The 13,130-nt window shown below is 40.3% G+C and overlaps 1 protein-coding gene and 1 long non-coding RNA gene across 5 annotated transcripts; one reads left to right on the forward strand and one right to left on the reverse strand.

The window, feature by feature from the left end:
- Positions 1-907: 907 nt before the first annotated feature.
- KRT10 (keratin 10) lies at positions 908-5,758 on the reverse strand. 2 transcript variants are annotated; one of them, XM_041725097.1, is made up of 8 exons: positions 5,131-5,758; positions 4,250-4,332; positions 3,728-3,884; positions 3,469-3,630; positions 3,255-3,380; positions 2,550-2,767; positions 1,817-2,190; positions 908-1,280 (listed from the first exon to the last, which is right to left on the reverse strand). In XM_041725097.1, exons 1-8 carry the CDS (start codon positions 5,725-5,727, stop codon positions 1,174-1,176), a joined length of 1,824 nt encoding a protein of 607 aa, XP_041581031.1. In that variant the 5' UTR covers positions 5,728-5,758; the 3' UTR covers positions 908-1,173. The 2 variants fall into 2 exon arrangements, with proteins under 2 accessions (XP_041581031.1, XP_041581032.1); XM_041725098.1 differs by having other exon boundaries at positions 1,837-2,190; positions 5,131-5,753.
- LOC121473117 lies at positions 2,154-2,881 on the forward strand. 3 transcript variants are annotated; one of them, XR_005983103.1, is made up of 2 exons: positions 2,154-2,238; positions 2,618-2,881. It is a non-coding gene; the product is annotated as an uncharacterized LOC121473117 (long non-coding RNA). The 3 variants fall into 3 exon arrangements; XR_005983102.1 differs by having other exon boundaries at positions 2,165-2,238; positions 2,567-2,881; XR_005983104.1 differs by having other exon boundaries at positions 2,175-2,238; positions 2,570-2,881.
- Positions 5,759-13,130: the final 7,372 nt, after the last annotated feature.

The following is a 13,130-nucleotide window of genomic DNA, read 5'->3' on the forward strand; positions in this document are numbered from 1 at the left end:
AACACAAGGTAATCTTAGGTACAAAGAATAAATCCAGCTCTTAATAAACCCATCTATTCTATATATTAGCAGAGTACTAAGTAATATCAGTTGGTTTCTGAGTGACTGAAGGATGATTGGGTTGACCCTACAAATACCAGGTCTTTAGCATTTGTCCCTAGACAGAGAAAGTTTGGTGAAAGCTGGGACCTAGAGTTGGCTCTTTGGTACAATTGGTATCATCATGTCTTGATCAGTGTTTCTGTTTGTCTGATGATAGACACCAAATAATTTTGTTGGGGTGATATGATTTTACTCGCCTGGTAAATGGTGGATGGTATACAGCAATTGGGCAGAAATGAAGGGGAAGAAAATGAGGGTAGGCAAATGGGAGAAGCCAAGTAATCAGGAAGTGTGAAATTTCCAATAACTCGATCTTTGGGGTCTTATTTGAGATATTTTAGAATTGTCAGGGTTGAAATAATTCAAAGCCAGAGCACTGGGAGTTTTCCATATATTGTGCATCTTTAAGAAAGAGTTAAGGTTGGGGTCTCAGACTTTTCACTCGGTGAGATTACTGACATTGACCCAACATACCCACAAGATTAAAAAACTTACTCAAGAGAAATCATAATGGTAATTCTGTCTTCAGAATTTTTAAAAAATTTACTCATGGGAGACAGAGACATAGGCAGAAGGAGAAGCAAGCTCCTCCTGGGGAGCCGGATGTGGAACTCGATCCCAGGATGCCAGGCTCAGGCCCTGAGCCAAAGGCAGATGCTCCACCACTGAGCCACCCAGGTGGCCCCCCCTTTTTTTATGTCTTCAGAATTTCTAGATAAATCAACCTTCAAGTACTATAGTTCATTCATCTGTAAGGTTAAAAATACCACTTAATTTAAATAAAGACAATTCTGACCATCTTGGATAGCTTGCATCAGTAAGAAAGTTTATTGGAATTCATTAGTGAATGAGAATAGAAAAGATTTTTTTTTTCCATGAAAGAAACACTTTCTGGTAAAGTGAAAAGAAGAAATACAGAAACCACAAAACACCTTTCAGACACCTTATTTTCAAGGAGTGAACCTATTTCCGTAGACCATTAAGACTGAAGTGTTTCCTTGGAGATTTTGTTGTTCATGCATCTGTACATAATGGTCTGTGTGAAGGGAGACTCTTTCCTCTTGACGCGGCTTAATAGTAGTGTTTCTTGGTTTCTGATTCAACCATAGACGAAAGGACTCTACCATCAGGTGTCACTTCTTCAATAATTGTCTTGATTACTCTGGTTTTGTTAGTATCTGTACATGAATCATGAGAAAAAAGAAAAAAGAATTCAGATGAGGCGATTTGTGTTTGAGTGTGTGTGTGTGTGGGGGGGGGGGGTCCTCACTAATTAATCAAAATTTCTAAAAAGTAAAATATACATTAAAAAAAGGAAATTCGTTTTCTACATTAAAAAAAAAAAAAGTCCGAACAATGTTTAAACGACAGCATCTTGGACCATGACTTTTTTTTTTCCTTCAAGATGGAGGTCAAAAGTATAGTTTCCTAAAAAAACGCAAGTGGGAATATTTTCTGGGATTTTAATTAAAAAAAAAATTTTATTTATTTATTCATGAAACACACAGAGAAAAGAGGGAGAGGGAGAAGCAGGCTCCCTGTGAGGAGCCGGATGTGGGACTCGATCCCAGGACCCCGGGATCATGACCTGAGACAAAGGCAGACGCTCAACCGCTGAGTCACTCAGGCGCCCCACGTTTTAATTTTTTTAAAAAGCACTAGGGCGTAAAAAGCAACACAACCATCACAGAAAGTTAAAACTAATGCTGATTACCCCAGCTAGTTTCTGCTGACCTTGGTCCCTTAGAAGAGGACTCGCCAACCGACCCGGAAGACGAAGACTTGTGACCTCCGCTGGAGGAGCTGCCGCCGCCGAAGCCGCCGCCCGAGCTACCGCCGTGGCCGCCGCCGCCTCCGGAGCTGCCCCCGCCGTAACCGCCCCCGCCGGAGCTGCTGCCGCCGCCGTAGCCGCCGCCCGAGCTACCGCCGTGACCACCGCTGTGACCACCGCTGTGGCCGCCGCCGGAGCTGCCGCCGCCGTAGCCTCCGCCGCCGGAACTTCCGCCGTAGCTCCCGCCGGAACTTCCGCCGTAGCCGCCGCCGGAACTTCCGCCGCCGCGCCCGCCGCCGTAGCCGCCGCCGCCGGAACTACCAGGAAGGAGAGGCATGCTCGGTTAGCTTGAACTTTGGGAACTGGTGGGTCGCTTTCCACGGTTTTGTTACTTTGAAAGTAAGCAAAACGTGTCCGAGGGGAAAAAAAGAGAAAAGAAAAGAAAAAAAAGTCCTGCCAAGTATAGATTCTAAAACCCATTGCTAACGCCGGTCTGATAAGCACACAACCCTCAGAATCCCAATTCATGGGCAATTGAAGCTGTGGTTGCACACGCCTTTTTTTTTCTGTACTCTGCTTCCCCCCTCTCCTCCTTTGGCAGCACTTCTTGGGGTTTTGGAAAAGCCTGGAGATTTAGGGCATTGCATAAAACCAGCTGGGAGAGTTGATAGTTCACCTTCCTTCTCCTTCTAGCAGGCTGCGGTAGGTTTGAATTTCATTCTCCAATCGGATCTTAATATCCAGGAGCTGTTGGTACTCGGCATTCTGGCACTCCGTCTCAGCTCGGATCTGTTGCAGTTGTTCCTCCAGAGAGGAGATCTGGGCCTGAATCTGTGAGAGCTGCACGCAGTAGCGACCTTCTGTTTCTGCCAAGGAGCCTTCCAGGGATTGTTTCTGCAAAGAGCCGAGAATATAGGGTGGCTGCGTGACTTCACTGTGTGCTTGAATACAGTGAAGGTTATTTCCTGATTTAATAAGACATCAGAAGATTAAAGAAAATGAATAGGATTTGTGTTTTGTGTATTTTTGAAAAAGGTTTTATTGGCGCATGAGAGACAGAGACACAGGCAGAGGGAGAAGCGGGCTCTTGGAGGAGAGCCCAATGCGAAATTTGATCCTAAGACCCTGGGACCAGGACCTGAGCCCAAATGCAGACACTTAACCACTGAGCCACCCAGGTGCCCCGTTTTATGCTTAATGGTAGAATTTTAACTTTAGCCCGTGTACAGTGGTGCCACTGACTTTCTCCCGTTAACAAAGAGCTCCAATTTTATTTCTACATTCTTACCCACCCCCCTTTTTTTCTCTTGAGTTGTGTATCCTTATGCGGGCACGAAACTTTGGTTCAGTTGAAGTTATTTCGAGAGAGTTGTTAACATACCAGGGCTAGTTGGGACTGTAGTTCGATTTCCAGACCTTGAACAGTGCGTCTCAATTCAGTAATCTCAGATTTGTGGCTGGACATTTGTTCAATGTTACTGTTGATTTCTGTAGTCAGTTCCTTGCTCTAGAGTATTAAAAACAGGAAAAGATGAGAAAAATCTGAAATGATAACCAAACATCCATTGGCCTCGATATGAAGGAAGATGAATTACCTTTTCATTGAACCAGGCTTCAGCATCTTTTCGGTTTTGTTCAGCAAGTTGTTCGTATTGGTTTCTCATGTTATTTAGGAGTTCAGTCAGATCAACACCCGGGGCAGCATTCATTTCTACATTTACATCACCAGTGGACACATTGTGAAGGTCTCTCATTTCCTGTTTGAGGAGCAGAAAAGTTTAATGACTACACCATGATCACAATGACCCCCCCCCCCTTTTTTTTGGCTGGGGGAAGTATGACTTTTTGCATCACCTCTTCATGATTCTTCTTCAGGTAGGCCAGCTCTTCAGTCAGGCTCTCGATCTGCATCTCGAGGTCAGCCTTGGTCAGGGTGAGCTCATCCAGCACCCGGCGCAGGCCGTTGATGTCAGCCTCCACACTCTGGCGCAGGGCTACTTCGTTCTCATACCTGAAACAGGCATAGTACAAATACTGGGTATAACTTACATATGGGAGGTATACTTGGGCTGAGACTTTTTACAAAGCAAATATAGAGTTTACTTCACATCATGGCAACATTTCTTAGTATACTAATTCACATAGGGATATTAGTGGTTTAATGCCAAGAAGCTTAGCACAGCTACTTTAAAATGCATTTTCTTCTTTCAATATTGCCAAAAAGGTGATATTGAAATTGAAATTTTTTCTGGTGATTCCAACACTGTTTAACTTTGAATGAAGTTAAGAAAATGTAAATGTGGGCATCCGAAGTCATTGTTAAAAGCAACTCCTGTATTTGCTGTGACAGTGTTGTGCCATGTTCACTTAGCTTACTTTAATCTGAAGTCATCAGCTGCCAGCCTGGCATTGTCGATCTGAAGCAGGATATTGGCATTATCAGTTGTTAGATTGAGGATCTGGAGGGGAGAGGAAAAGAAAATCCGATACAGATACGGCTTTTATGGTGGCATAGATAAACTGTATTTTTATGTGCTCTTACAAAATTTTGGGGTATTTTTATCTTAAATATTGCAGGGTTACCCAGCTACTAATTCTGAGTTATTTGTTTTCTTGAAATTTCTATACTTTTCTATTTCTGTATTCATCCTTTTCCAAAAACAGACTGTAGTTATATAGCTGTGTTCCTGCATGTGTGTCGCCCACTTTTATCCTGGGTGATTTCCATGTATTTCAGCCAACTTTTGACTGACTCATACCTTTTGGTTTAAGTTGTTTTAAGTATATATTCTAAATGCATACACTCTGGACTGGCACATAGTAGGTACAATTCACAAATTCTCAAGAAGCAAACAGTATCCCATTTCCATACTGGAGAATTCACGTTGCTTGTAAGTGGTAATGAAGATTTTTTTGTTATCAATCTGAATAATATTTTGTTTTGATTCATTTAATAATTCTTTCAGTTCCTATGTTTGTAAATGATATGGTATTTTAACTATGGACTCATACACTTATTAGAGCCTAAAAAATTCTCAGTAATCTGCCATCCTGTAAAATACACAACACACATGCCGAAGACTTCAGTGACCATATCCTCACAAATATTTACCTTTGATAAGACTGGATTTTTTTTGGAAGCAAGAAAAGTAACACAGGCAAACACAGTGAATAGCTATATTGTGGTTAAGATTCATCTCTCTGAATTACATGGATAAAAAATAGGCTTCAAGTTGGATTTTAAAAATGAACCTTACCTGATTTTTAAGATCTTCGATGGTTTGGTAGTATTTACTGTAGTCACGAGGCTCTCTCTGGCTTGAGTTGCCATGCTTTTCATACCACTCCTTGATTTTGCCTTCTAGCTCATAGTTTGATTCTTCCAGAGCCCGAACTTTGTCCAAGTAGGAAGCCAGGCGGTCATTCAGATTCTGCATGGTTACTTTTTCATTTCCGGAGAGAAGGCCACCATCTCCTCCATATCCACCCCCATAGCCTCCAAAGCTGCCTCCACTGAAGCCGCCCCCACCAAAACTGCCCCCTCCAAAGCTTCCCCCTCCAAAGCTACCTCCTCCATAGCCCCCACCAAAGCCACTGCTTCCATAGCCTCCACCAAAGTTACCTCCACCAAAACCTCCTCCTAATCCTCCATAGCCACCTGATGATCCCCCAAAGCAGCCTCCACCAGAGCTCCCTCGACTAAAGGAGCCACCACTGAAACCCCCTGAGCTAAATCCTCCACCAATGGAGCCTTTGCTGCTCGAAATTCTGAAGGATGATCCTCCTCCTCCACCTCCTCCTCCCCCACTGCGGGAGGAAGAGTATTGCTTGCTTGAGCTGTATCGAACAGACATGGTGATGCTGTTTAGCTCAGGGAGTGCTTGCTACCAAGGACAGTGACAAGCCTTTATATACTGAGAGGGTGTGTCCCACATGTGTTAAAGTTTGCTTACTTGCACGGTTTTCTTTTTGCCAATTTAGCATCTTTACTTATGATTGCATACATTATCTTCAGTAATAGCCAATTCCAATATGTATGGTTTTGAATTTGCCCTAAGAACAAATAGGAGGTTTACTATGTTGAAATTGAAAATGGGTGTAGTTCAGATGAGCTTATGTTTCATTGTGCTTTTTCACCTTTTGAAGAACATTGAGCAACTTAAATCCATTTTTTTTAGCACTAATTTAGGTTCCGTGGAATGTTTGCAAAGTTTAGAAAAAGAATTTTAGCTACAAATTTCTAGTTAAAATAAGATATTTCAAATTCCATGTTTTAAACAGTTTTTATGAGTTGAAACAGCAATTAACCATAAAGTCTACTAGAATCATGTTCTAATGGAAATCTTGTAGAGAATGCAAGCAACCAAAAAGAAAAAAAACATATGCTAAGCAGTTTATTTAGTGTTCAAAAGTTGCCACATATAAAAAGTTATAGACATTAAAACACAATTTGGAAATATGTATATATATGTATATATTTATTGGGAGTCTTAATTTATCTGGAGAATGAAAGTATATTGATACTTTGTTTAGTGAGTTGGAAGTGAGTAATGATATGGGAATCTGCAAATAATGGTACTATTCTTTTTAACCTTAAAAAAATTTAAAATCATGAAGTTATTCTGGATTTTTTAACTTTTAAATTCATCATAGTGAAGGCTTATTTGAAAACTATAATGCAGAAATTCTTAGCACAAGATATGAAAAACTAACCTCCAGTACTTTCTTTACTCTAAGTTTGATTGATCCCAAAGGGAGAGTTTAGGTATATTATGATTGTGATTAAAATTTTGCTTGCAAGAATATAAATCCACATTTTTAAAATTTAAATTCAATTTATTTAACATATAGTATATTATTAGTTTCAGGGGTAGAGTTTAGTGATTCACGAGTTGCATGTAACACCCAGTGCTGGGATGCCTGGGTGGCTCAGTGGTTGAGCCTCTGCCTTCAGCTCAGGGTGTGATCCCGGGGTCCTGGGATGGAGTCCCACATCCAGCTCTCTGCAGGGAGCCTGCTTCTCCCTCTGCCTCTGTCTCTGCCTCTGTCTCTGTGTCTCTCATGAATAAATATATAAAATCTTAAAAGAATAAAACCACCCAGTGCTCATTACATCAAATGCCCTCCTCAGTGCCCATCAGATTAGAGAATGATACTTGCTCCAAAAATTATGAACTGGATTGTGAACATATTTCCCAGTTAGATTCTGTTTCTAAAAAAAAAAAAAAAATTCCTTGGACGCACTGTATATAGAATTTGGTGTAACAATTTGTCTAGGGAAGTATTTAATTGGGACTTTATTTTTTTAAGATTTTATTATTTATTTATGAGAAACACAGAGAGAGAGAGGCAGAGACATAGGCAGAGGGAGAAGCAGGCTCCCTGCAAGGAGCCCTATGTAGGACTCGATTCCAAATCACGGGATCAAGCCCTGAGCCGAAGGCAGACGCTCAACCACTGAACCACCCAGGCATCCCTAATTGGCACTTTCATACATGATATAAAATTATTTTTTATCTACCCATAGGCTATGGCGTTACTATTATTCAGAAATATATTCATATATATTATACATACACACATTTTATAATTATACAGTGCCATTTTTAATCTTATGATTTTATAATTTCTGAAGCAAGCTGCTGAAATAGGGATGTGTTATTATCTTTAGTATATGGAAGAGGATGTTGAAGCTCAGAGAGGTTATGGTTTTGACTAACAGTATAAAATAGGTGGTTGAACTGAAATTAGAAACTTGATCTTTTGATCCCTGGCTTTTGGGTCTGTCCTTCTCTATGAACGTGTCTATGTACTTTCTACTCTGGTGGATTTGGTCTGATAAAATAGAATGCCTCTATTTCTTACCATAAACTTCTCCATATGGGGAAGAAACAAAACAGAACAAAAAGTACTTGAAAGCAAGAAAATATTGAAAGGTATAGTATTTGGCACATACTCTTCTCTTACTAATTGCTTTTTCATATTAGATTTACAGTTGCACAGTCTATGAAAACCGGAGAAATAGTTTCTTCAGGAAAGGGAATGTGGCTGGGAGTGTTAATGAAGAGTCAATTGTTAGAGGTTACTACCCAGCACATTGCAGCTCCTCCAACATGTTAGCACATGCAAGTGGGGCAGTGGTTAAAAGAAGTAATGAAGCCCAACCATGGGAATTGATCCTTGATGAAGATAGCATGCGGTAGAAGAAGGCTGTAAAAATCAGGATAGAAAACAAAACAAAACAAAACAAAACATTCCAGTAAGTTCAGAAAGGATGTTGAAGCCTTGATATTAATGAAAGCAATTCAGAAAGAAACCATTTTAATGAAAGAGAGATTTTGATGGATTTTACCTGTAATTATCACAAATTTTGGATCTTGATCTTACCAATTTTGCTTCAGTATTAGCTTTTACTTTTTTTAAAAAAACCTTGGTAGGGAAATCTAAAATATCAATCTATTTTCAGTTATTTAACAAGTGGTATGAAGAAATCTGTTGCAATCATATTAAAGAGTATGTGAAAGGAAACCTTTGCATAGAAGTACATGGGGGTAAATACACAGATAGAGACTCTTCTAATACCAACTGCAACATTTAATTTAAACCATCTTTAAGGTTATTATTGAAGATTACTTATTAACCTGCATTCTCTAAGACTGATTTGTTTTTATTTGTACTGTCATTTGTTGAGATCTGCCTTTGGCATGAGTGAAATTGCAAAAGTGCCATGTAACAATTCTACCACTAAATTAGATGAAAATTTATGACTGTCAGACTAGTCTTGGCACCATTTACACTTGATTGCCATAATCCACTGTAACTGTAATTTTGTTGTTCTTGATTTTTATTTTGCCCCTGTAGGGCATGCTGGTAGGCATTTAGAAGACAGAGAGGTGGTGGCGCCTGGGTGGCTCAGCGGTTGAGCGTCTGCCCTCAGCCCAGGGCGTGATCTTGGAGTCCCAGGATCAAGTCCCACATTGGGCTCCTGCAGGGAGCCTGCTTCTCCCTCTGCCTGTGTCTCTGCCTCTCTCTCTGTGTCTCTCATGAATAAACAAGTAAAATCTTAAAAAAAAAAAAAAGAAGACAGAGAGATGAATGAGATTTAGCTCTTGCCCTTAAGGATTTTGCTAATCCTTACAATCTAATTGAGGAGACAAAACATACATGATCAACTTAACCACCGTGTGGATAGTAAATGAAGTGAAAGGGAGGTGGGATGAGGAAAGAAGTTAACATTTCCCGAACATCTCCTATGTTCGTAATGGTTTACTCTCTTTTAATCCACCCGCCCCCAGATTCTCTATGATAGGTATTATTTACCTTATTTTATAGCTGAGAAAAAAAGCTTTAGAAGGCTTTAGGAATTTGTCCAGAGTAGCAGAGGTAGTTTATACTACAGTCTGGTTTTGAATCAGGCCTATGTAGCTTCAAAGATGGATCCTGTTTTCATGACACTGAACTATCACTGTAAGACTGATGAGCAAGGAGTCGTATTGGAATAGGGTCATCTGACAAGATTTCATTTTGCCAGTGGAATTTAAGCTGAGTCTTGTAAAAGATGGGTGGGATTTTTCCAGCAGCAGAGAGAGGACTCTTCTGGGGAGTGGACACTCTGAACATGCCAAACAGGTGGAGACTCTCAGTGGACCAGTTTGGCTGGAACAGATCATCTATATTTATTTATTTCTCTTTATTTCTCTTTATTGAGCACCTACAGTATTCCCTGGGGAAACACAGGTGACTAAGATACAATTTCTGCCCCTTAAGGAATTTTCACTCTACTTGGAGAGGAAAGCAAACATACCCACAAGTCAGAGATTACAATCTAGGGTAATCTGGGCTACACTTGAGGCATGGACAGGGTATTGAAGTAGTGCAGGGAGGAGTTCCAACAGTGTGTGTGGGGTGTGTGTGAGTGAGGGAGAGAGAGAGAGAGAGAGAGAGAGGAAGAGAGAGAGATGCAATGTAGTGAGGTCACAATGAAAGAAGAGTGAAATTTTGAGAAGTTTTGAGAAGTTTTAAGATGGGAATTTGAAATAATATCAGGATATTAATGTAAAATGTTTTTCAACAGTTAGACTCATAGGACCACAAATCAGGAGAGATTAGAGCAGACTTCAGGATAGGTGGGATCCCTTAGGGAAGGAATTTATTTATTTATTTATTTATTTATTTATTATTAAAATTTTTTTAATTTTTATTTTTTGCATATTATATTGGAGTTATATTTGCCAACATATAGTATAACACCCAGTGCTCATCCCATCAAGTCCCCCCCCCAGTGCCCATCACCCAGTCATCCCATCCCCCCACCCAACTTCCCTTCCACTACCCCTTGTTTGTTTCCCAGAGTTAGGAGTCTTTCATGTTCTGTCACCTCTCTGATATTTCCTACTCATTTTCTCTCCTTTCCCCTATAATCCCTTTCACTATTTTTTATATTCCCTGAATGAATGAGACCATATAATGTTTGTCCTCTGATTGACTTACTTCACTCAGCATAATACCCTCCAGTTCTATCCGTGTTGAAGCAAATGGTTGGTATTCGTCGTTTCTAATGGCTCAGTAATATTCCATTGTATACATAGACCACACCTTCTTTATCCATTCATCTTTTTTTAATAATAAATTTATTTTTTATTGGTGTTCAATTTGCCAACATACAGAACAACACCCAGTGCTCATCCCGTCAGGTGCCCCCCTCAGTGCCCATTACCCATTCACCCCCACCCCCGCCCTCCTCCCCTTCCACCACCCCTTGTTCGTTTCCCAGAGTTAGGAGTCTTCATGTTCTGTCTCCCTTTATGACACTTCCTACCCATTTTTTCTCTCTTCCCTTCTATTCCCTTTCACTATTATTTATATTCCCCAAATGAATGAGACCATATAATGTTTGTCCTTCTCCAATTGACTTATTTCACTCAGCATAATACCCTCCAGTTCCATCCATGTTGAAGCAAATGGTGGGTATTTGTCATTTCTAATGGCTGAGTAATATTCCATTGTATACATAAACCACATCTTCTTTATCCATTCATCTTTTGATGGACACCAAGTCTCCTTCTACAGTTTGGCTGTTGTGGACATTGCTACTATAAACACTGAGGTGCAGGTGTCTCTATCTTTCACTGCATCTGTATCTTTGGGGTAAATCCCCAGCAGTGCAATTGCTGGGTCTTAGGGTAGCTCTATTTTTAACTCTGGGGAACCTCCACACAGTTTTCCACAGTGGCTGTATCAGTTCACATTCCCACCAACAGTGCAAGAAGGTGCCACCTAAGGGAAGGAATTTAGAAAGAAAATAAGTGGAAGGTTTAAGCCTAAGCTTCAAATGATGGCCACTTTAGGGGCTGGGAAGAAGAGCTAGAGAATAATACTGAAAAGGAGGCTACCTGTGACTGGGGAGAGAGGAAGAAGGATCATGGAAGGATCAAGAAGGAGGGAATCCAGATAAGTGGGCTCATCTCCAGAGAGAGAGAGGTCAAGGAGAAAGGAGATTAAAGAAAGACTTGATTTGGCAGTTAGGAACCACTGGCATCCTTCCATTGGGGTGGTTTAGTAGAGTTTGGTGGGGCAATCCACAATGTATACCCAATATTAGAATTGATCACTTTGTTGTATTTTGTTTTCATGTAGCCAAGTGTGTTAATTTCTCTTTTAATTGCTTCTGGATTTGGGCTCTGGTTAAGGTGGGTATAAATGCTATTCTCATGGGGTTAATTTGGCTGGGGCCCTTGAACCATGTAGTTAATTCAGGCTTGTTATCAGCTTGACTTGTCTCACTGTTGGGATTTGGAGCTTTCCTGTTTCTTCCTTATTTTGCTTCAAGTAAAATTCTCTTTTGAAGTTTCTAGTTGAAAATTCTATTTGCAAGTTTCTTTTTCTGATTAATTGAGATATAATTTAGGTAGTTACAGAAAGATGACTCTGCTCAAGCAGATTATGTTCAAGATGGCAAGCTTGATGAGCTAAATGTTTAGAATTTTTTATTGTTAACAATGTCCACAATAGCCAAACTGTGGAAGGAGCCTCAGTGTCCTTTGAAAGATGAATGGATAAAGAAGGTGTGGTGTATATATACAATGGAATATTACTCAGCCATTAGAAATGACGAATACCCACCATTTGCTTCAACATGGATAGAACTGGAGGGTATTATGCTGAGTGAAGTATTATGCTGACTGAAGTCAGTCGGAGAAGGTTTCATTCATTTGGAAAATATAAAAAATAGTGAAAGGGATTATAGGGGAAAGGAGAGAAAATGAGTAGGAAATATCAATGAGGGTGACAGAACATGAAAGACTTCTAACTCTGGGAAATGAACAAGGGGTGGTAGAAAAGGAGGTGGGTGGGGGGATGGGGTGACTGGATAAGCACTGGGTGTTATACTATATGTTGGCAAATCGAACTCCAATAAAAAAATTTACAAAAAAAGAATTTTCTATTTATCACATAAAGTTTGAAAGTTAGACATATTTTGCTTGAATGATCTGTGACGTGTGAATTGCTGAATGTGCCTTTGTGATTACTACCACAGAATCAAAGCCCAGTGGAAAGTTGTAGAAACTGTGTCATCTGTTTTTCTCTAAAGGATGTGTGCTTTCGTCCTTAACTTCATTCTTTTCTTTATCTGCTACATCCACCAAATCGCCAGTTTTGTCACTAGTTCTCTTACTGTAGCTAATGTGTTTGCTTCTTTCAGCCTGGTGCCACTGCCGTTACCCTAATCTAGGCTTTTGGCACTTCTGTCATGGATATCATATCACCAGCTCCTGATGATGTTGTCTTGGCTCAATGCTATGTCACTTAGGATCTTTCCTGTTTATTGCCGCAAGATTAATGTAGTTCTTGAAAAAGAATTGTCATGGCTTCATCAACATACTCGAGCGCCTATGATGGCTTCTCCTGTGGATGGATGAAGTCTTCTCAACAGCCTTGTCCAACTCTGCCCAATTTTGTGCTCCCTGCAGTGAGTGAGGATGGCGGAGTGGAAGGAGAGCTGCATGCTTCTCCTGAAGTAATTATGTGGCCTTGGGCAAGACACTCAACCTCTCCATATCTCATTTTACTACCCCATAAAAATAAGTATTAATGTAGGTTTCCCTGCTACTGGCGAGTAGAGTGTTCTGTGAAGCAAAGAAGCAATTACTGTTCACTTATATGGAAAAAAATTTTGAGCATTCCCAATTCTCCAAAATAACCTCTCATAGGCTTTTCTGATACCCTGGGGGCACATCTTGCTAATGGATACAGAAAA

This window comes from Vulpes lagopus, chromosome 12 (genome assembly GCF_018345385.1).
Source record: "Vulpes lagopus strain Blue_001 chromosome 12, ASM1834538v1, whole genome shotgun sequence".
NCBI lineage: Eukaryota > Metazoa > Chordata > Mammalia > Carnivora > Canidae > Vulpes > Vulpes lagopus.